At 32.4% G+C, this 24,864-nt stretch overlaps 2 protein-coding genes across 3 annotated transcripts in view; one reads left to right on the plus strand and one right to left on the minus strand.

The window, feature by feature from the left end:
* Zpr1 (zinc finger protein Zpr1) overlaps positions 1-14,371 on the minus strand; it is a 152,079-nt gene extending 137,708 nt beyond the window's left edge. The window contains exons 1-11 of one of the 2 annotated variants that reach the window (XR_016318099.1): positions 14,208-14,371; positions 13,123-13,256; positions 11,850-11,968; positions 11,230-11,406; positions 10,484-10,599; positions 8,498-8,654; positions 7,693-7,763; positions 5,208-5,297; positions 4,408-4,580; positions 3,507-3,628; positions 2,043-2,887 (exon numbers count right to left, since the gene is read on the minus strand). Coding sequence is in view for 1 of the 2 variants with exons in the window: in XM_089713635.1 (XP_089569761.1) it covers positions 2,793-2,887; positions 3,507-3,628; positions 4,408-4,580; positions 5,208-5,297; positions 7,693-7,763; positions 8,498-8,654; positions 10,484-10,599; positions 11,230-11,406; positions 11,850-11,968; positions 13,123-13,256; positions 14,208-14,312 (1,359 nt within the window). In the remaining variant the exon portion in view is untranslated. Of the gene's footprint in view, positions 1-1,798; positions 2,888-3,506; positions 3,629-4,407; positions 4,581-5,207; positions 5,298-7,692; positions 7,764-8,497; positions 8,655-10,483; positions 10,600-11,229; positions 11,407-11,849; positions 11,969-13,122; positions 13,257-14,207 lie in introns of those variants that run through there. The other variant, XM_089713635.1, reaches the window with a different exon arrangement.
* Positions 14,372-15,780: 1,409 nt separating this feature from the next.
* Ude (Uracil-DNA degrading factor) lies at positions 15,781-23,435 on the plus strand. Its single transcript, XM_089713664.1, has 8 exons — positions 15,781-15,882; positions 19,574-19,730; positions 20,954-21,093; positions 21,304-21,396; positions 21,703-21,805; positions 21,889-22,061; positions 22,665-22,793; positions 23,194-23,435. The coding sequence occupies exons 2-8, from the start codon at positions 19,580-19,582 to the stop codon at positions 23,395-23,397; spliced, it is 993 nt and encodes a 330-aa protein (XP_089569790.1). The 5' UTR covers positions 15,781-15,882; positions 19,574-19,579; the 3' UTR covers positions 23,398-23,435.
* The last annotated feature ends 1,429 nt before the right edge of the window (positions 23,436-24,864 follow it).

Genomic DNA, 24,864 nt, shown 5'->3' on the forward strand with positions numbered 1-24,864 from the left:
TAACCTGATAAGTTGCATAGCAGTAGCTATGGTGTTGACAGTAATGCAAAATTAATTGAACCACAGTAATTTTCTTTTTAGAAAATCGGTGACACAACTGAATGTTCCGGGAAGGACAATTTTTTTGATTTTATTTTTTATTTTTTTATCTTTTATTTTGTTATATAAGGTTATTATATTTTAACTATTATCACAGTAACTGATTATCCTGGACCAAATAAAACCTTAAAAGATGGTACCTTTCTTACAAAAAAGTTAAGAAATAATGTAATAAACGCGTAAGAGTAAGCAGGGGACAGCGTAAAATTACCCATTTTTCGATTGTTATTTATAATTAACTTAACTTTATTTTAAATTTTGTCATAGTTTTTGTTAAAAAAACAAAATATTGTATACGTATAATCACTTTGATAACGTATATAAATAATTCTGGCAACTACTTCATTATATAGAATTTAATGAATTCGAGGGACAGTTGAAAATCAGGGGGGTACATATACATTTTTGTGAAAATGCCCAATTATGAAATTGAAGCAGCGCCATCTATTAGAATCTGGCAGTAATTCTTGTGCAATTAGTTATTACTAGTCATCGCTAGATGTCACAGTAATAAAATATAATAAATCTGATATGGATATAGATGGCGCTAGTAGTTTGTATATTATTGTGATATATTATAAGTTTGCAGTTATATCAATATTTAAATAGCCACCAAAAAATTTAACAGTACATCTTTTCTTATTAGAATCGTGTTAAAATTATATTTTATGAATCGTATAATATTGAAATTGAATACAGCGCCATCTATTAGATGGTGGCTGTAGTCATTATTAATTTAGATTCTTCTATTCATCACTAGATGTCACTGAATCAAAGTATATAAGTATTATTGCAAATTAAACAATAAAACAGCAATTAAATGTTCGAACAAACGTTATTTATTGAAGAACAAATGATAATAAATGTTTATAAACTAATAATGGAAAAAAAGATTAATAAAATTGAATGGGGAGGGGGGGGGGGGGGGGGGCAGCAAATTCAAATTTGCTTGAACACGTACATTATATGTTTTGTATTACAAGTTATTTATTACGTACAGTGTTCGCCATGTGAACTGGCATGCAATCGTGTAGTTACATGTCCCAATTTGATTAAATACCGAACTTATTAAGCATAACAATGTGATAACAATCATATCAAGAGAAAATCAAATCATCTAAGTATTTTAACTATAGAAAACGCTCCTGAACATACATCATCTAAATTTCTATATTGAACAGTAATCTGTTAATAAGTATCTCTTTCAGATTAAAAATAAATAAATCGGGAGTCGAACCCAAACCTTTGTTGAATATACAGGGTGTCCCACTATTGGTATACTAAGCGCGAAGGGACTTGTAGTTTTGCATACACTGATCACGTAAAAAACACTTAAACAACAAAATTACATCAAAAAATTTTTGCTAAATTTTTCCTGAAAATCCATGTTTTTTTCTCTAGCTTCGCGCAGCTGGCATATAACGCTTCGCTAATATGAGCATTTTGTCTATGAAAACATAATCTTAAACGATAGGTCACGTGCGGATGGCAAAGTTGGGCGGGTTGCTTGTTAGGGGTGTACACATAGAGTTTTAAGAATTCATCTATTTGATTAAAAACTGCATCTGGAATTTTATAAGTATTTTTTACGTACTCAGCGTATGCAAAACTATAACCTCCTTTGAGCTTAGTATACCAACAGTGGGACACCCTGTATAACCACTGCACTAAGGAGAAAAGGGAAAATAAAACAATGAATATTTTATATCAATTTATTGTACCTTCATATATTTTTAAAGCTTAAGCTCATTATTGCCATTTCAAATACACTTGCCAGATATAAGAATTTTATATAAAGGAAATCTTTACTCGACTTCTAAAAAAGGGTATTATCACAGGTATTATTTCATCCTGTATATTATTGAAGTGAAATTTTTTGAGGCGCGTTGAGAGTAAAATTTCAAGGTCCCGTTATAGCAATGCCGTCACGTCATGAAGGCAACGATTTGGGTATCTTGCCAAAAAAGTTTCACTTCTGACACGTGCTCAGCACATACGATCATATTATTAATTATTTCACAACTTCCAAATAAATGTCGCACAACTTGCTTAAAACTTACGTTCTTACCGAAACTTAAGTTTTTCATACAAATATACAGACAAATGTTTTATATTTATTGTAAATCGATATTAAACAAACAAAAATAATAAATAAATTATTAATATTTATCAAATGCATCTTGAGATGTAACTTTTTCAGAAATTGTATTACATTAGTTTCTAATAAATAAGAGTAATATTTTTCTACGTTTATGTAAGTACTAGTTTATAATATACAATGCAAAAGCATATCTGTCTATCTGTAAGCTATCACGCTAGAACAGATGTACCGATTTCGATGAATTTTGACATAGCAGACTTTAATTTATGAATATGTAACTTTTAAGTGGACAGAAAGCTAGAGTTTTATTCATATTGTATTTATTATTTTATTATATCTTCTAAATACGTGAACACTTTGAAAAATCGAGCAAATATTTTAATAATTCGATTACTCACAATATTAAATACACAGATATACAGAAGAACAAAGTTTTATATATATTTATTGAAGTGAAACTTCTTTAGGCGCGTTGAGAGTAAAATTTCAAGGTCATGGCAATACCGTCACGTCATGGGGTAAGGCGACGATTTTGGTATCTTTGAATCTTGCCAAAGATGTTTCACTTCTGACACGCTTTTTTAATTATTTATTACGTTGTATGTTCATAGTCTTCCGTTTTCATGTCGTTTATTCCTAATTCGTCGTTTTGTTCGTGTGTGCGTTCATAGTATTCCACTTTCATACCTAGAAATTAAAAAAGAAATATAAAAAATTCGATCATCCCTTCCCTACTAATATTATAAATGCGAAAGTAACTCTGTCTGTCTGTTACGCTTTCCCGCTTAAACCTCTTAACCGATTTTGATGAAATTTGGCACAGACAATTTTTAGACACTGAGAAAGAACATAGGCTACCTTTTATCAAAACACCACGCGGGCGAAGCCGCGGGCGGAAGCTAGTTCACTATAAAAATTAATAATGTTCAAAATGTATCCCTCATTAGAAAACTCTGCCCAATACACGCGTAGGCAGAGTTTTGCTTCGGACAATTTTTATGCATAATTGTGAGTTGTTTATTGTAAAAAATAAATAATTGTAAATAAACATTCTTTCTTTCTTTTTTTTAAATCTTAATATATATAAATCTCGTGTCACAATGTTTGTCCTCAATGGACTCCTAAACCACTTAACCGATTATAATAAAATTCGCACACCATGTGTAGTTCGATCCAACTTGAGAGATAGGATGGTTTAAACATGAAGGTACCACGGGCGAAGCCGGGGCGGACCACTAGTCAACGATAAATCCTGCAAACATCTATCTTTCTATCTTTTATCCTATCTTTTCTATCTTTTACTCACCATCATCGTATTTACTGGGATCGTCACTTAAACTCTGCACATACGAGTTACCGGCCGGATCGTCCAGTATCAATGTGATTGCTCGCTTACAGTCGAGTACTTCTTCTAGTTTTGTTATGAACCTGTATTTTTGTAAATATTAATATTTTTAGATGTATGTTGTAAAGTATACACGTTTAAGTGATACTTTTTAAAGTATACTACATTAAATAGCACATTTATAAACTCAAACTCAAACATTTATTTATTCAATTAGACTTCTTCGAGAAGCACTTTTGAAACGTCATTACATATTTGTAACATTTACCACCGATTCGGAAAGCAGTATCTATGGAGAAGAACCGGCAAGAAACTCTATAGTTGCTCTTTAAAATTATGTTATAGTAAGTGAACGATTACTAGTAATGTTAAGTAATACAATAATTGTAGTATACAACATTCAGTCTAGTAAACAATACTAAAAAAACTAATGATACTCAGTTTAAGCGAAATTTTAATTAACTCTCGCGAAAATAAAGCAAATTATTGTTTTAATTTTAAATAAAAAGTAAAGCCGCGCGTCCCCTAGTTGGTTAAGGGGAGATGCATTCTGCATACATCTGTTAAATTTCAATAACAATTTATAATTTCTATCTTCTAAGCTTTCCATTTATATTTTATACATGTATTTTACAACAATTTTATAAACTTCGCAAATAATCTATACTAATATTATAAAGCTGAAGAGTTTGTTTGTTTGAACGCGCTAATCTCGGGAAATACTGGTCCGATTTGAAAAATTCTTTCGGTGTTAGATAGCCCATTTATCGAGGAAGGCTATAGGTTATATCATCACGCTACGACCAACAGGGGTGGAGCCACGGGGGTGAAACCGCGCGGAGCAGCTAGTAAATAAACTCACATCTGTAAATTCTCCTTAGCAACAGCTGGCGAGTCCCCCTGCAGTGCGGGCGCATTCCCCAACTGATCTATGAAGGCCCGAATTATGCCCTCGGCTGTTGTGAACCTGCCCCCTAGGGCTCTGCCCCCCACTTCGAGATCTAGTTCGGGTATGCTCATACTGCATGTCTCTGACTGTGTATAAATTTTTTACATGTTAAGTCGTGTATAATTGAATGGTATAATCACAAATAAAGGGCATTTCGGCACCACTATACATATATGTTTTTATTCTCGAGATTGGTTGTATAATTTTTAGTGGTATACAATATTAAGTGTCACAATTTTGAGAATTGCGTGTTATACAAAGAAAAATGAAATAATATCATTCCATTATACAATGCTAATATATGTTATACACACACACATATAAAAAACTACACTTTAGTTTGTATAATTATTTAATGTTTAATATTTTGCATATTAAGATAGAAAACACATATTGCTTTGTATAATAAAGTAGTATACAGATGTTAATGGTGTATTTGAGTCACTTGGCATTTTTAATTGATTAGTATACAGGATTAAGTGTACGAAGTCACTGTTAATCTCTGGCCGAGTAAAAAGACACTGACAAAGGTGAAACTTAACAATGCATAAATATTTCACACATCGACTTTTTTACAAACAAGTTTTTACAAACAGCCATCTATGTCCTACTAGACCGAGACATTTGTTTTTTTTTTTCATTTTGTTGCTCTGGGAATCGAACCTAGAACTTTTATATAAGTAAATGAAATTGTCGATATATTAAAAGCTCACCTTCAATATATCTCTCGAGAAATCATCCCTTGTCGCAATTTTCACTTCGAATTTCACCCCTTTCTCTTCGATTCCACCCCCTGACTTTACCTGTTATACAAGAATAAGTGATACACATTTTTTATTTATACAAGAGTAATTAATATAAATTATTTATTATAAATTGTATACTACAATGTGGAAAACGCATTTTTTTCTGTAATATAATGATAAGATAACAGCTATAAAATTTAAGCTTGCTAAGAAAAGCTTAAAAAGGTAAAAAGAGGAGTTTCTATGGATTGAAAATATATCTATTACATGTTTATATAGTATACATGTTTCACTCAATTATATCTACGGAATGATTCAATAAATTTCTTTGTTGTATACTTTTACTATACTGTATAAATCTAGTAGATGTATAATTATACTATGTAGTGTTACGCATTATGATCCTGCTAGCTTTCCGCCCGCGGCTTCACCCGCGTTTTCAAAGAAAAACCCGCATAGTCCCCGTTCCCGTGGGATTTCCGGGATAAAACCTATCCGATGTGTTAATCCAAGTAATCTTTTATATGTGTGCTAAATTTCATTATAATCGGTTCAGTAGTATTTGCGTGAAAGAGTAACAAAAACACATACACATTTATAATATAAGTAGTAGGATAGGATAGGGATCTAATATTATTATGAATGCGAAAGTTTGTGAGGATGGATGGGTGGATGTCTGTTATGCTTTCACGCAAATACTACTGCACCGATTACAATGAAATTTGGTATGTAGGTAGCTGAAGACCCAGAATAAGACATAGAGTACTTTTTATCCTAGAAATCCCACGGGAATGGGAACAATGTCGGTTTTTTTTCGTATAAAGAAATTATAATTTCTAGTATAACATTATATATTAATAATTAAATGAAGGAAGCTGACCAGCGCTATACAGGGTGGTACAAAATAACAAATTGGCAGCGGATAAGCTAAATTATCGATATATAGCGGTTATACAGGGTGTTGGTTTGTATTTGCATTATATTTATCGTATATCGTATACATAAAAAAGAGCGTGTATGCTGAGCACACGTGTCCGAAATGAAACTTCTTTGGCAAAAATCAAAGATACTAAAATCGACTTACTGTATGACGTGACGGTATTGCCATGACGCGACCTCGAAATTTTACTCGCAAAAGTAATTTTCAAGGTCGCGTCATGGCAATAACGTCACGTCGTCACGGCAGTAACACACGTATCTTTGAATCTTGCCAAAGAAGTTTCACTTCTGATGTCATTTTAAAGGATAAATATAACGCAAACACAAATCCAAACATGGCAGCTATCTAGTCGCTACATGTATAGCGTAATCATAAATACCTCGTTGTACCAATTCGTCCAATCGTCCCCACCCTGTATATATTTGAATTAGTGTATTTGAAGAAATGGTCAAGCGCGAGTTTGTTTTATATCTATACTAATCTATACATATAATCTAATATCATATTTATTAATCAATATATCATATTATAAAGAGGAAAGATTTGTATGTATGGATGTATGGTTTTCACGCATAAACTACTGGACCGATTTTGATGAAATTTGGCACAGATAATCTTTTGACCCTGAGAAAGAACATAGGCTGCCTTTTATTGCGAAAAGTGTATCACGGGCGCAGCCGGGGCGCACCGCTAGTTGGGAATAGATGTAAAAAAATCTTGAGAGAGAAGAATCTGTATGTATATGTCGCCATTATCTGGCTGCTATGTGATTGAATGACTAGCGCGTTCATTGAATGACTAGGCCGAGTGTTGATTCAGCAAACGTCACTCAACGTCCAAATATAACTGTATCTCTATATTAAAAAAAAATATGAAAATAACCTACGACCAACGACAATGCTAAATGACGATCAGTCACGACGCAGAACGTACATTCAACGACTTGGCGAGTTGTCCTTTAGCCATTCAATTAAATGTCATGATTCAATAAACGCGCCAGTCATTCGACCAGATGACTGCGACAATATACATACTGATTAACTTTTGAAGGGTATTAAGGTAACGAAAATTTGAGTTTAAAATAATAAAAAATGCCATAAAATCATATTCCATGTTAGATAAATATAATATAATCCATATACAAAATATTGCAAGAACAAATTCACGCTTGACCGTTCATACTTATGGTGTACTGTAATAATTGTATACATAAATCTTAATAATTTTTATCAAACATATACTATAGTTTATATAAATTAGCACCAATACTCAAAAATATACGTAGATACAGTAAAGGGTTGCCAATACATCTCATACACAAATAATAAAATAAAATTTAACTGAAAATCTATATGTCCACTATTTTACATCAAAATAAAAAAAATGTACTAATTTTTCCCAAAAAGATACAAGACTACATCCCTCCAAATATGTAGAAACAATAAATTATGTTAAAAAGGTGGCAACCCCAACACAATATAATGTTAAGTGGCAACACTTAAAAGCTCTCACCTCATTGGTTCTGTGTCCGCAAGCTTCGCACACAGTCGCCATGATCACGACTTCTTTGAAATGAGGTATTTCTGAAAACAAAAAGATAAAATTGAAAATTTCCAATAATAGATTTTTATAGCATAGAATTTTGATAAAATTTTTACTTGATTATCATTGAGGTATTATTACTACGTATAGAGAGGACACCACGAACAAAATCTGATGGCGGCGCGGGGCGGCTAGTGAGTCATACACTTTGTAGATATTCTGCCTCTTATTACTTATAAATTTAAACCAATCAATGTAACAAATAAATATTGTTTATCTTATTAAAAAAATATGAATAAACTTATCAATTAAAACCAATCATTCCAATCAATGTAAAAAAAAATTGGTTTGAGACGATTGCCCTCTCTAGTACGTAGTAACTCAATGTTGATTATAAGCATTTATTATTATTTCAATGAAATTTTTTTCAGGTTTAGCCATACAAAAAAACTTGCAATTTAAATAAAATGTTTCTTTATTTATTTCTAACTAGCTTCCCGCTGGCGGCTTCGATTTCTCCGCTCTCAAGCTATTTCTCGACCAAAATTCAAGTAAACCCATGCAGTACTTATTGGAGTTTAACCCGGACATACAAACAGAACAAAAATTCTATATTTGGCTTCCATATCGGCTGTAGATCACGCCCCAAGTATTCTTTATAAAAAATATTCAATGTACAGTTTGACTATCCTACGATTTTATTATATGTATTGATTCATTGTTTTTTTAAATCTATCTGTTGTGTGTGTGTGAGTGTGTGTGTGTGCATACTCACTAGTCAACTTCATATTAGTATCAGCTGGCGCGTTACAATCCGGACAATTGGTCGCGAATTGCAACACTTCGTCCGCGACGAGTTTATCGTATGACCCCTGGCTCGGATCCGCCGGAGTTATGGATCCCGGGAGACTGGCAACCGTGTCCGGGGATAGCTGTATAAACGTAATATATATCTATACTAATACTAGCGGTCCGCCCCGGCTTCGCCCGTGGTACATATTTACGTTTTCTCTACATAAAAACCATCCTCGTACTTCAAGGAATATAATAAAAAAAGAATTATCGAAATCGGTTCAGCCGTTCTCGAGTTATGCGCTTACCAACACATTTTGCGATTCATTTTTATATATAAGAAGATTATAAAGCTGAAGAGTTTGTTTGTTTGTTTGAACGCGCTAATCTCGGGCACTACTGGTCCGATTTCAATTTCAAAAATTCTTTCGGTGTTAGATAGCTCATTTATCGAGGAAGGTTATAGGCTATATATTATCATCACGCTACGACTAACAGGGGTGGAGCCACGGGGGTGAAACCGCGCGGAGTAGCTAGTTTTATTATAATCGGTTAAGTGGTTTAGGAGTCCATTGAGGACAAACATTGTGACACGAGATTTATATATTTTAAGATGAATAGGAAAGTGGAGAAAATAGAGCGCAAAATGTTATGGACCCCGGGAGGCTGGCAACCGCGTCCGGGGATAGCTGTGTTGCCAATTTATATTTTTAATATCCATAAAAAATTGAGAACACATGATAAAAATATATAGAGAAATTTGACAGCTGTGTTTCCAACTATTATTATACTAGCATTCCGCCCGCGGCTTAGCCCGCGTTTTTCCCGTTCCTGTGGGATTTCCTTGATAAAAAGTATATATTTTATTCTGGGTCTTCAGCTAGCTACTTACATACCAAATTTCATTGGAATCGGGTCAGTATTTTTTACTTGAAAAAATAACAAACATCCATCCATCCATCGATCCTCACGAACATTTGCGTTTATAATATTAGTAGGATATAATATGTCAAGCATGAAAACAGCACATATTTAAAAAAAATGTGTGCGTGTACTTACTAGTGTACACACGTAAGAAGTGAAACTTCTTTATGACTTTATTTTTCAAAAAATAATTTACTATATGCAACTTTACAGAAATACGTCGAATCACGCGTGGTAGGGATAAGAAAAAGATGGCGCGTAACGAAAAAATGTCACGCGTAACGAAAAAATGTAACACTAAATTTTTTTCCAATCCCGATAAAGAAGTTTCACTTCAAAAAATATACGCGAGTTATTCATTATTTACCACGCTCGCTGTAGTGTTCAAAAATTAATTTGGCGTCAAATCAAACCAGAAAAAACTAAAACTCGAATTGAGTAAATATTGAATAAAACTCTTTTTAAGAGCTTTTTTTTCACAATTTTATGAAAATGATATAAATATTCTAAATACAAGGAAAATGAACTACTGGGATAAAAAAAATTTGCACCATGCATGCAGTCTTGTAATATATGGGGTAAACTCAAACTCAAACATTTATTTATTCAATTAGACTTCTTCTAGAAGCACTTTTGAATCGTCATAACATATTTTTAACATTTAGGTATCAACGGTAAAAACATTCGGGGTCAACAAAAAACTCGAAATTGGTACAAATTAAAAGAAATATCTTACGGGTAAATACATGGCGCTCCTTGTCTGCTTGCGAAAAATAAATAAATATTAATTATTATTTGTATTATTTATTTGAAAACAAACTCTTTTTTTCAATAATTTCTATCATAATCATTTCAACCTACTGATAATTTTATTTTTATAGTAGAAAATGGTAGTTTATAGTAGAAAATGGTAGTTTATGGTAGAAAATAGTAGTTTATAGTAGAAAATAGTAGTTTATAGTAGAAAAGCTCAGATTTTTGTGGAAAATACTAGTTTATAGTAGAAAATCGCAGTTTTTAGCAGTAAATAGTAGCTATATCTCACCTCGTCTTTCCTAAATATACCGAGCAAGTGATCTTGCTCCTTGTTTCTCGTGAATTCAGTTTTTTCACATCGCGGGTCACGTTTCGGCGCGTCTGGGTTCTCTACGAATGTGTTTCCTGTAAGAAATATAGAAAAAAGTTATTATTTAGGTTTAAAACTCACTATTAAATATATTCACAGATTACAGCAAAATTGTGTGTCCAACTCGTCTTATATATAATCTTATGTATAATATTTCTTCTTTGCGTTCGTAACTGAGCTTCTGTTAAAACGGCTGGTCCGATTTTAATCAAGTTTTTTGTGTTTTAGGCGCTTCCATGACAGTTTACTTAATACAATCTCTAGTAAGTATACAAACAATCATCGCTCAATACACCAGCTAGTAAATAAGTAACTTTATATAGTAATTAGCTGTGTTGTGCGGTTTTACCCGCATTGCTCCGTTCCTGTTGGTCTTAACGTGATGATATATACCCTATAGCCTTCCTCGATAAATGGGCTATCTAACACCGAAAGAATATTTCAAATCGGACCAGTAGTTCCTGAGATTAGCGCGATCAAACAAACAACTTTATAACATTAGAGATTGCTTTAAGCAATAAGGCCGCCAATTGTGCACTTACCATATTCATGTTCTCCATGTTAAATTATATATGTTTTTTATTACTGGTATTGTACAATAAAGTGTCATAAATAAAAAAAAATAAAAAATAAATATAAGTGTAGATATAATAAATAACACCCACCGCTAATATCCTCTAACTCCAAGTTCCACATGGTCTCCAAGCCCCTCAGACCCTGGAGTTTCCTCACGAAGGTGGCAATCTGTTCCGCTGCTTCTGGATGATCTTTCTTTCTAGCCTCCTGGTCTTGGGATAGACCGGAGATCGCTCGAGCTAAGATACCTTCTACTGTTGTTACTTCTGTCAATATATAAAACGGAAAAAGTGTAATAAATATTGAATTAATTATTTTTTCTTTATGCCATTCAAATGCTTTATAAAAATAAATTTATAATGAATAGAAAAGTTTTAAACCGAAAGAATAGAATAAATACAATCGCTCTGGCGGGTCACGAGTGGCCGAGTTGGTCAGGCATCCGCACCGGATTGGCGTGAAACGATGCGGGTTCGAGTCCCGCTGAGTGATCGATTTTTTTCTATATTTTATAAATTTATATGTAATAAATAACTTATTAAAACAATTGAATGAAAAATAATAAATGGGATTTTCTTTGAAAATGCGGGCAAAGCTCTTGTTTATCTATCTACACACCAAATTGAAACAATTGTTATGACCTAACTAATTATTGTTTTTAAATTGAATTCTTTTACTATATAAGTTAATTATTTTAATAAAAACGTACCTCCTTTCTGACTCTGAGCTGGTATCTCAAACTCAAGTTCCGGAATGTAGACCCTCGTAAAATCACTCTTTACAACTTGTCTGTTGAGATCTGCCGCGTCTTCTACACGGAGTTTCCATCTGGAATATTGTTGAAATATATTTTTAATAATAATTTTTGAAGTGAAAACTTCTTTAGCGGCGTTGAGCACTTTTTCTGTAATGGGTATAAAATCTTAAACTCGCGTCAGGACACGTGACCTGATCGAAAACGCGTAAGACGGATACCATTCCAAAATATCAAACATGCTCAACGTTAATAATCTTTTTTAAGTGCATATAGTTAGTTTGATTTGTCAAAAAATATGATATATTATCTATAGTCTGTCCACTATAAGAATTGCTTTTTGACAGCTCGACGGGTGATACCAGAAGTGATGTTCAAAAGATTATCGATTGTGATACCATTTCAATTATAAATTAAAAATATTATCATAAATCGAATCAGGTACGTAAATAATAATTACAACGTAAACGTACTAATAAGATATGTAATAATAAGACCATATATCTATGCATTGTATGTTAAAACTAAACTAAACTAATATTTTATTATTTATTGGTTTCTATCTTACAATTTGGTTGTCTTTACGTTTAAATTATATAACATAATAGAAGAGTTTTTCTGCATCGGATATATTTTACAGAGTATTTCTATCGATTATTATAATCTATCGACCCATCATTGAATAATTCTGTGTAGACATCACTAAGTGGGCGGGACCTGTCCATGAAGAACGATAATTATTTGTATGACATTTTAACATAGACAATACAATCCTTCATAGGCGTGAAGCTGTCAAAAAGCAAATAATATAATGGACAGAGTATAGATACTAATATTATAAAGAGGAAAAAGGTTTGTATGTTTGGTTTTCACGCATAAACTACTGGACCGATTTTGATGAAATTTGGCACAGATAATCTTTAGACCCTGAGAAAGAACATAGGCTACCTTTTATTGCGAAATATGTACCACGGGCGAAGCCGGGGCGGACCGCTAGTTATTTATATATATTATTATATTGTCACCATTTCTTGTTAAATGTACAAGTACAGTTTAAAACATCAAAATTCTTCACTACTAGTACATCACTTATACCTCAAAAACAGTTGAACAAATTTTATTATTTTTGGTTCATCATGTGCTGTTATAATGACAATATTAACTTGCACACTAAAAAAACATCTATCTGGGCGTAGTCACTTAAGTACTAAGTTACATAGTAACTTACCGAATACCAAACTCCGCGATAGCGCCCCCCGGCTGTATCTCATTGTTCTCAAAGCCGCACTCCTCGCAAGAAAACGACATTAGCACTACATTCTTGTAGTGCGGGATGCGAGTTAGGAGCAGACGGGTCATTCCCTGCGAATGTAAAGTAGCTTTTACTTGATTTCAAACGCGATTTATTCATTATATTATTTTCCCGACATTTCAAACACTTTATATCGAGCGTGGTCACACTGCGGGGGAGACACTCCCACAGTCTCCCCGTAAAGTGTTTGAAACGTCGGGAAAATAATATAATGAATAAATCGCGTTTAAAATCCGTTAAAAAGTAGTTAATTTGTAAATGTATAATACTCGCGTAAAACCAAACACTAGAAAATAGTAGCTTTTGCTTGTATTGTATGGTAATGTCTGTGTTTATTCATTTTATTTATGCATGACGACGCAATACTAGGCTCATAAAAAATAATAAAACATACTTTAGTGCAAAAATTTTATACAAATTATTTTTATTTTTGGTTCCCACAAAATAAGCATAATATATAGATAGATTTGAAATGCTTTCTGCAATTATCAAAAAACATATTAAATGTCATCAGACCTTTAATATGAATCCATACATAATGTACATTTTAAATTATTATTTTTTACATAAATATAACTGAAAGAAGGTTCCCTAACTCAGACCCGAAAGCGTAATATTTATAATTACCAATAATTACTAAACCAATAAGACAATAGGTTGTGAAAATTGTAAGTATGAATAATATTATAGGGACACACCCTATCTTATGTAATAACTTAATTTATACTGAAAAACTGCTCTAATGGCGTATTTTACTGAATTAATCTTAGTATTTGTGTCTTTTATCACAAAAACATCGTAATGTTTACGATGCAAATTGGGGTTAGATTGTAAAACTAATTTTAATGATATCTAGCAATAAAATTATGATAAAACATACATTTTCATCGTTTAGATCGTAATATTACATAAAATAATAGCGATTGCTGTCTTAATTACATAATTCATGAAAGAAAATTAAAAGAAAAATGTGTTCCAGAATCCTCCAGAATAAAACTTACATTGCCATGACAATTCACACATAGCGACTCAATTTCTGTAACCTCCGGGTCCGGATCTTCACCTGTGAGGTCCCGGAACAGAGGTTTCTTCTCTACAGTACTCATTTTTTAGGTAAAATATTAAATTTATCAAACACTTCAGAATATGAAATGCGTTCGGCAAAAGTGTAGTCACAACTGTCAAGTCAACGTATTGACACTTGACAGTGACATATGACAAAAATGACAACGCTAAAAATGTTACCATACGTTTATTTATTTCCCAAATTTTCGGGCAAATGTAACGTACTGAAGAATACTATGTTAAATTAAGTTTCCAGCTATCTATTGGTGCTGATATAGACAAGATGCAAAAAATAAAGTTACAGCTGAAATATGTATGTTTAAATGTTTCATTATTATCAATCAACACATAAATTACTCTCTATTATTGTAAGTACATACCACAGAGGTACATACATATCGGTAAAAATGTTCTTTAAGGGCCGTTGAGGGGGGGGGTAAAGGGGGGGGAGCTGCAGGTATAACTAATAGTAATAACTAATACCTCTACATGACACATAGGTTTTCATACAAATTACTTAAGATCTAATATATTATATATTATATATTTATATTATTTATATTATATATTATAAAGGCGAAAGTTTGTAAGGATGTATGGATGTATGGATGTTTGTTACTCTTTCACGTAAAAACTTCTGAACCGATTACAATGAAATTTAGCACACATATAGAGGGTAACTTGGATTAACACATAAGATAGGTTTTATCCCGGAATTCCCACGGGAACGGGAACTATGCGGGTTTTCCTTTGCAAACGAGGGCGAAGCCGCGGGCGGAAATCTAGTTTTATTATAAAAGCAAACACAATAGGTAAATGAAAAGATTGCCCTTAACTATCTACAAAGGTCAGGGGCCGCGACCGTATATCGTGACATCATAACTAATTATATAAATGATCGCGATATAATATACAACAATGTAATAAAGATAAAAGCACAATTCTAAAATATAGAAAGAACCAGATTTAGTCAACGCCTCCATATAAACGATAAGCAAAATTGATGCTCGGCGACAATAATGATTTACTGAAAGACCCTTTTTCTTATGCAAAAGTCAAATTTGTATCAATAGGCAAGGTCGTGAAACTATGCTAATTGTTTAGCAACTATTGGTCGAATAATATTATATTCTCAGCATATTAAACCGTATCCGCTTGTATTTGTTTTTTGAGTGACAAGAAACTTTGTGTTTTTTTTCTAGTTGTTTAATAGAACGCAATCATACTAATTTTAAAACATGAGTTGCATATGAGTTGAATATAAATTCAAATTTACAAACATAGCGATATGTCACAAATCGTGGGGGACCTAAAATGATGTCATTCGAAAAAAATACAAGGCCTTGGAATAGCTAAGCAAAGGTAGCAATGTGACGTCATTGCATTATTTTTGTCGATTTGTCGCTTATAAACCGTTCGAAATAAAAAGTCGTGTTATATTGGAGCGTATGAAGAGACAACTGATATGTACATTGGTAGGGTTATTATGTATTCCCGCGCATGAAATCATGATTCAAAAGTATTTAGTTTATCATAGCGTTCAGTGTACTTAGTGCGAATTAGTGAGATATTGTGATATTTGAATTTATTATTGTTATTTTAATTTTATATGTGAGTATTATAAGCATTTTTTCCGCAAATGTAAATCATTGTCGAATATTTAATCTTATTTGTAGAAGCAAAATAAAAATGCGGCTAGTAGGTATTACTATAACCATAAGTAGGTACAGAGTTCAGGTTTTACGTGAAAATGTTAGCATTAAATTATTTAAAAAAGAAAACGTGACTCTATGTACCTATTGGTAAACATACGTACCATACATATACATAATTTTTGAATGCAAATTATTTTCTTCTAATCTGTAGGATTATCTTGTTATCAATTAATATATTGTTGTGTTACATAGTCGTAGATGGTATAATTTTGGATGCAACGTTGCATACATTAATAAGCGATGTTTGATTTTCTCATATTAAGGACTTAGGTAGGTATTACAGTTCTTTCGTATAATGCGGGCGTTTCACATTTGCACGAATACACATTATACTTGTATACGTAGTATATGATTACTAGTCTGTGATTATACCTACCAAGTGTATGAAGCACTAGCGGTCCGCCCCGGCTTCGCCCGTGGAACATATTTCGCAATAAAAGATAGCGGCCTATGTTCTTTCTCAGGGTCTAAAGATTATCTGTGCCAAATTTCATCAAAATCGGTCCTGTAGTTTATGCGTGAAAACCATACATACAAAATTACAAACCTTTCCTCTTTATAATATTATAATATTCTCTACTCTTTATAATATTTCCTCTTTATAGATTTGCAAATGTTTTTCTCATACATGAAACATGAGTGCAAACATTCGTACAATGTACGAATGTTGTTTAACATTTTTGTCGAGTGTGTGTTTTATTGCGATATGTGCATTAGAATTTAGAGCGCTAAATTTCACAATAAGGATGATTTTCGCTCAAGGCCAAAACCTAGTATGTAATCATAAGTTTGAATTCTGAAAAAAATGTCACAAAAACGTTTAAACTGAATTTTTGATGTATAAAATTGTAATTAACATAGAAAAAGAACAACTCGTAGAAAAAAATATGTCAAGGATACGGATATTTAGAATTTAGACATTATGTTATTTTTTTATTTTACCACGAGTGACGAGGGGAATGCGCTCTGATGAAATTCCTGCGCGAAAAACTAAACCATATTCATAAATCTAAGACACAATATTACGCAATCGAAGGCACGCGCAGAAGCAAGTCTATACTTCTATAACAATAAGAATGTAAAGTTTGTTAGTTTGTTTTGAACTTTATCAGCAAGCTACACTTTTCAACCCGTCAGACGCGGGCGGAACAGTGGCACTCAGCTAGTATAAGTAGAATATACCTTAATATAAAATACATTGTGATTTGTGATATTTAGTAATTCAAACAGAAATATTTTCAAGTGCAAATGATTAAAATACAGCCAAGGCGATTACATCATCGCAAATAAACGCAGGTTATGTTTACAAACATGCGGTGCGAAATACATACTAAAATGTGACAGTCTGCTACGCTGTCACGGCTATATCGATTGCGATGAAATGGAGGGAAAGAAGTTTTAGAATTTGTATTTCCTGAAAACCTGTATAGATAATCTGATGAAAATTTTTTTGCTAATAAAATCCCTGATAGCCTACATTACACTTTAAACGTTCACTTTCTACGCTATCGGTCATTTAATCTGTCTCAAAACGGAACATTTCTGGAAAAAAAAAATTGAAAAAATTTCACTCTGTCAATTTAGTAGGTAGTTACTGACTGTAATAATTTAAACCTTAGAGTATGTTTAAACGCATAAAATTATATGTTTATAGTGTAAAGGTCACTAGTAATAGCACAGATGTAATAGTTATTGGCAAGTATACCTATACGCCAAAAACTATGAATCAAATCTACACATTATGAAATAGTTACACCGTTTATTACTAAAACTTTTAGGAAATCTATAAAAATTTGAGTTTAAATCCGTTAAACGGATTTATTACTACTATCATGAATGCCGTAGGTACATATCCAACAATGATATATATTTTGAAATCGATCCAGTAGTTGCAGAGATGTGCGCGTTCAAACAAACAAAACTCTTGAACTTTATATTATTAGTGTAGGTTGGGTAGATCCCATCCTATTAGTACTTGCATCAACTCATGTTTTTACGAAAACTCCATGTCGTCTAGTCTATAATTTCTATTTGAAACTTCATCCAAATCTCTTTAGTGGTTAAACTGTTTAATTCACAGACAGAAATTTACTATCATTAATTGTAAGACTAATAGATATTTTTTCACTATCAAAATATAATTCACGGATTAGAATTATAAAACCTGGCACGCGTTCAACACTTGACCTCACAACATTGAATAGTGCGATAAAATAAAAAATTGCATAAGTACGCTATAAATATACATACGTCATTTTATAGATTCTAGGTTCCCTGACATTAACATAATAAACATTTGAAAAAACCAAGTCGGTGCGATCATAATACCTAAATGTAGGTAGAAACTGGGTTAGAGAAATGCTGTTTCCATAATAAAATAGTAAAGTTCTCCTCTTTAGATAATATTACCTTACCTATGTAGGTACTTTTATTAATACTACCATATTATACTACTTATTTTAATACATATTACCTACTAGCTGTTCCGCGCGGTTTCACCCGCATTGCTCCGCTCCTCGTGAAGATATATAGCCTATAGCCTTCCTCGATAAATGGGCTATCTAACACCGAAAGAATTTTTCAAATCAGACCTGTAGTTCCTGAGATTAGCGCGTTCAAACAAACAAACAAACTCTTCAGCTTTATAATATTAGTATAGATTATTTTTAGACGAACATAATATTACGTATTTGAATAAATTGGTTAATTCAACATGGTGTCATTCTTATCTTTTATAGCAGTCTAAAATCCAGCAAGCCGTCAAAAATACATTATTTCATAAAATATTGCTCTGATTTTAAATATTATTTCAGTGTTAGATAGTCACGTTAAGACCAATAGCACAGAGCAAGTAATATAGTAACCAATAGGAGCGGAGCAATGCGGGTAAAACCGCGGGTCACAGCTAGTTAATGCATAACACATAGCCTTGTAACTTGTAAGTCATGTTGCTAACCGATACGGTGACATCACATAAATGTACATAATGTAAATATTAAAAGACGCGAAATTACTTAACTGCAAGGCCACGACAAACTTATCAGTAATTTGCTCAAATACTGTAAGTTTGTGAGACTGTTTATAGGACACGCTGGAAAGTACTGAATTACCTTCACTATTTAGCTTATAGATTACTAGGTTTCCGCCCGCGGCTTCACCCACGCAGTAAAAGAAAAACCCGCATAGTTACCGTTCCCGTGAGATATCCGGGATTGCGTCATTTTCCCGGGATAAAAAGTAGCCTATGTCCTTTCTCGGGTATCAAAATATCTCCATACCAATTTTTATGAAAATTGGTTCTGTAGTTTAGGCGTGATTGAGTAACAGACAGACAGACAGAGTTACTTTAGTTAAGTTAGTTAGATATTAATATAAAATAATATAAAGGTATGGATTTTTAATGTCATAGGGTATTCAATTTGTTAGCCTAATTGCATTAATATGACTTGTTAATTTGAAAAACAATAAAGTAGAAAAAGCGGCACGATTTTCCTTCTTCGAAATAATATTTCTTCCATTTCTGAAACATTTTCAACAACTTTTTTACGACATTTTCTATTCTTACAAAAATAATATATTACTTTCAGTAAACAATGGGTAAAGACGACAAAGAAGATAGCGGCTTCGGTTTTAAAGACAAAGCCAAAGCAGAAGAGACCCTCTGTCTTCTAGAAGAACACGATGCTAACTACCGCAGATTGACAGTTAGAGGTCTACTGGGAAGGGCTAAAAGAGTGCTCTCTAGTAAGTATTATACGTATACTATAAGCTTTATTTTGAAGTGAAATTTTTGGCGCGTTGAGAGTAAAACTTCAAGGTCACAATACCGTCATGTCATGGAGTAAGGCGACGATTTTGGTATTATTGAAACTTGTAAAAGAAGTTTCACTTCTGAAACGTGTGCTCAGAACACACGCTCTTTTTTTCTATTTATGAACTAACTAGCGACTCGCCCCGGCTTCGCACGGGTGCAATGCTGATACTAAATACACTACAGAAAAACTGTGAACGTTGTATATAAAAACATAGCGGCCCGCTCCAGCTTCGCACGGGTATAAAATAGATAGCCGGGCGGCCGGCCGGTACCGCCGCAAACGCTACGTCCCGCAATTTTTAAATCTGTAATATCTTCGAAAATATTCACTTAAATCATACGGTGTAAAGGGCCATATAGATCTATATTAAATGAACAATGTATTCAAGGTATTTAATTGGTTAAGGATTAATGCTGTATTGGTTAAAATCGCATCGAAAATTAGCCATTATTTGTCGTAAAAAGTAAATGACAAAAAAAAGTTATTGTGGGTTATCCATAAGAGATAGACATATACCATCGCGGACTTTTCTGTAGACCTTTTCAATGTGTATAATACTTAGTACATTATTTTGATAAAACTCGTAGGGTTCAGCCTGCGTTTGCAATGTAAGCGGAAAAAATGTAATTTTTTACGACATCACATTAGAAACCTCAAAAATAACAATACTTCTCCACTATTTACTGGATGTTATTATACATATAAACCTTCCTCTTGAATCACTCTATCTATTAAAAAAAACCGCATCAAAATCCGTTGCGTAGTTTCAAAGATTTAAGCGTACAAAGGGACATAGGGACATAGGGACAGGGAAAGCGACTTTGTTTTATACTATGTAGTGATAATAAGTCGTCGAAAAATGTCCAAGCGTTTTATAAAACGTTAATTAAAAATAAAGTTATTATAATTGCTACTAACACTATACTAGGGATTTTAATTTAACTTTGTAGCTAAATAACCATTTTATAAAGAATTCAGTTCAAAACGTAGTTTTTTTTTGTAAATTGTCTATAATTTTATGGCAACTCTATTGATACGTTCAGAAATACATTTCATTTTGCGAATTTTTTATGTATTGTGTAAACCTTGGAATCCTTATTTTTTAATATGCCTTTGTAAATGCAATGCAACATATCTTTTCATTTATTTCAGTGACAAAAGCTGAAGAAAAAATTAAAAATATAAAAGAAGCAATGGAAGTATTTGAAAACTGGCTCGCAGATCTTGATAAGAATAAGGAGAAGAAACCGGAGAAGAAGAAAGAGGTAGAAGAGAAGAATGGAGAGGATAAGGTAAGAAATAATTTTACGCAAAAATAAAAAGAAAAAATACAATACATAATATAATGACACTAACGTAAAGCAGGTAAAGAAAGAACATTTTTAGAATTAAAGTTACAATTTGAAGTTTGAACTTTAGGCACAGAACATCTAGATTTAATTTTGCAAGTTTTATATAAAAGTGTTGCCATTTTAACAAAATTTAAATTTCCCAATTTTCAGGAAGAAGACTCAGATGTAGAAATGGAAGAAAAGAAACCGGAAAAGAAAGAATTACCGGCTGATACCGTGCCAGGGTTAGGTTTTAAAGATAAGGTAATATTTTAATTAATACAATTTTAAATTAACTCTCATTAAATGTTTTATAATTATTCGTATTTTTTGCCTTATTTTAAGTATATGGTTATTCGTCAAGGCTTTGACGCAGTGTTCAAATATCATGAAGATTCTTTATATTCTTGAAAATGTTCATTTTAATAATTTATTTCATTCAATTTTAAATTCGTATAAACTGTCTATGGCATAAATCTAATTTTAGCTTAAAAGTTATAACACAAACACAGAAAGGTAAATAATAAATAAACATATAAATAAATTAGTTATATAATCTTTATTCTACAGGAAGCGGCTGAAAATACCCTCAAAGAGTTGGAAGGTCGAGATCCTGATTATCAGAAACTTGCCGTAAAGGGCCTTATTGGAAGGGCTAAGCGTGTGTTGACATGTAGGTGTTATTTCTTTTTTTTTAGGAAGTGTTTGAAATAACAAAAAAAAATATTAATTTCCATTTTTTATAATTATTTCCAGGCACCCGAGACGAAACAAAACTATCTAACATAAAGGAATCCATCTCGATCTTCGAGAAGTTTCTCGACGATTTCGACACAATGCACCTGAGTAAACAGAACAATCCATATGTCAGTTTGGGCGTTGTGAGGACTTGTGTGGAAATGGCTGGGGATAGTGTTAGTGAACAACAGGTAAATCTATACTAATATTATAAAGCTGAAGAGTTTGTTTGTTTGTTTGAACGCGCTAATCTCGGGAACTGCTGGTCCGATTTGAAAATTTGTTTTCGGTGTTAGATAGCCCATTTATCGAGGAAGGTTATAGGCTATATATCATCACGCTACGACCAACAGGAGCGGAGCCACGGGGATGAAACCACGCGGAGCAGCTAGTAATTATTTATTATTTTTATCAATTATAATTTAAAACTACTAAGAATAAAAGGCGACCTTATCGCTTATCAGCAATTTCTTTCAGGCTAGCACTGGTATTTTCATTTCATTCATGTAAATTATTAATAATGCTAAAACGTTTAGAATAAGATTTGAATTCAAAATATATTTAGAGGATATTTAAAAGAATTCGTTAATATTTTGACTGAATTCAATTTTTACGGGTTAAAAATTACTTTGACCAATCTAAAGCTAGACTCAATTTTATATTCAACCCAATTTTGAAATCATTCGAAACGCAAGATTCATTATCACGAAATTTCGATCTAAAACCGTCAAAAAATGTATGTTTGTATTGAAATAATTGTTTTGTCCTTCTTTTCAACAAATAAAACATTTCAGAAAGCCTTCATAGCAGCATACACATCTGTGAATGGCGAATACAAGCGATTGAGAACTGTTCTAGAGAAGGAAGATGGCAAATCGTGGGATATTGTGAGGAATTCCAACTTGAAGGAGCTGAAGGAAAAGGTAATATTTATAGCTTTATTGATATTAAAAAACTATTACTATTATAAACGAGAAAGTATGTAAGAATGCAAAACCCACTGAACGGATTTTGATGATACTGGGCAGTAGCGTATGTAATACAATAATACGTAAGCTGTAGAAATGCTTATTGAAAAATGTAGGTATAATTATAAATTTCTGTGTTTTAAATGAATCGACTCAATATCTAATTAACCCATTTTTAAAACGTTTTCTAGTATTGAACTGCTTGCTCCTTAGATCATTACTTAATGATCTAAGGCTTGCTCAGTCAGTCTACAACCAAACTCCTAAACCGATTTTTATGTATTTTTGTGTGGATACGAGTAGATAGATCTAAGAATAGGTAATGTTAGTTAACAAAAATGACATTTTATTGCAGCACGTTGAAGCAAAACTCTTCAACGAAAAAGACGAACCAACACCCGAACATCTAGAAATGTTACTCTGGGCATATTCACCGGAACTTGCCAGAGTTAAAAAACTTATACCGGAGACTAAGGAGTCGAAAGATGACAAACAAACTGACAGGAAGAGACGTCACAGTGACAGGGAAGAATCTCCGAGCAAGAAGAAAAAGGAATAATGTGATAAATGGCATTTATTAATAAATATTCGTTTTTATTTGTTGTTTGATTTCCCTTTTACTCTGTTTTGCAAAAGCAGTTAGGGCTGTATTATGACCTCTTATTTCCAGACAGTTTACGTCGTGAATTGAACTGACTGGCAAATTCAAATTATGATTGCAATAACCATGGAATCATAATGCGATCATAATATGAATTTGCCAGTCAATTTAATTCACAGTGTAATCTGGCTGGAAATAAGAGGTCTTAATACGGCTCCTGATCTAGTCTGAAATACATATATTGTATATACAAAGACACATAGTTTAAAGGCATCCTTTTTCTTAATACCTATCAAGAAAAGCTGTGGGCTAGCTAGCTAGTGATCGAATCACTTTATACGTCTTTTAGTTTTAAATATGTTTTTGGACGTAAATCAGATAATAAGTAGAAGATAACATTCGTATTACTCTTCTAATATAGCATTGGACTGAGATAGCATTGGACATGTTATACATATTATTATTTATAAAATAGCTTACCTACATAATAACATTTCGAAATACAATAATAGATTACATCAAGGTATAATTTATGTGGAAGTAAAATCTTAGTCAAATAGCTAGAATATTTATTTACGTTTACAAGCAAATAAAAATCCTTATAAAAGATAACAATACGTGAAGTCATTTTCCTTAAAATTTATACACATTATTTATGTACTGTAATTCGAACAATTTATCACAATCTATTTCAATTTAAAGAAAAGGCAACGAATAATTTTAAACATTTACAAGTAATAAGTCTAATAACACAGTAATAAGTAATTTCAAGAAATGGGAAACATGGAGGATAGCCACATATGACCTGAATGCGAACATTAATCATTGGTGTATCAAAAAATAGTAATTTATGCGTGCTTTTACTAACGGGGTCTAACTTATTTTTTTCGGGCCGGGAAAATGTTATGTATTATTTATAAATAAACTCAAATTCAAAACATTGTTTGAACGCATCCAAACGTCTTTCATTTTTACCTGTGTCATGCGTTTCGTTTTCACAGCGCAGCGGGAGTTAATTAGCGATTACGTTTAAAAAAATACTAGAATAATAATATAATATATTTCTTTGTTTTATTTCACCTTTCATATTTAATAGCAAAAACAGCAAGAAAGATATAATTTATAGATTTAAAAAATATTTTTTGCCATAAATACATTTTATAATATACCTAAAATATGTAAAACGGAACGTATTTTTTACCGGCATATAGACACAAAGGTTAGCTGACACATGACATGACTGACGCGTAGCTGAAAAACATGATTTTGTTTATTATTTGTCGATACAGATTACAGTGTTGTATTGGCTTATATAACAATCAAATAAATAACATAGGCTACGTCGTCCACCCTTAGAATTTAGTTATGGCTGTAGGTATAACTCTAAACCATATTCATTATATACGTAGCCATGGACGTATAAAA

This window comes from Colias philodice, chromosome 31, assembly GCF_061535455.1.
Source record: "Colias philodice isolate Cphi_HAF_F1 chromosome 31, ilColPhil1 Martin Lab GWU primary, whole genome shotgun sequence".
Lineage (NCBI taxonomy): Eukaryota > Metazoa > Arthropoda > Insecta > Lepidoptera > Pieridae > Colias > Colias philodice.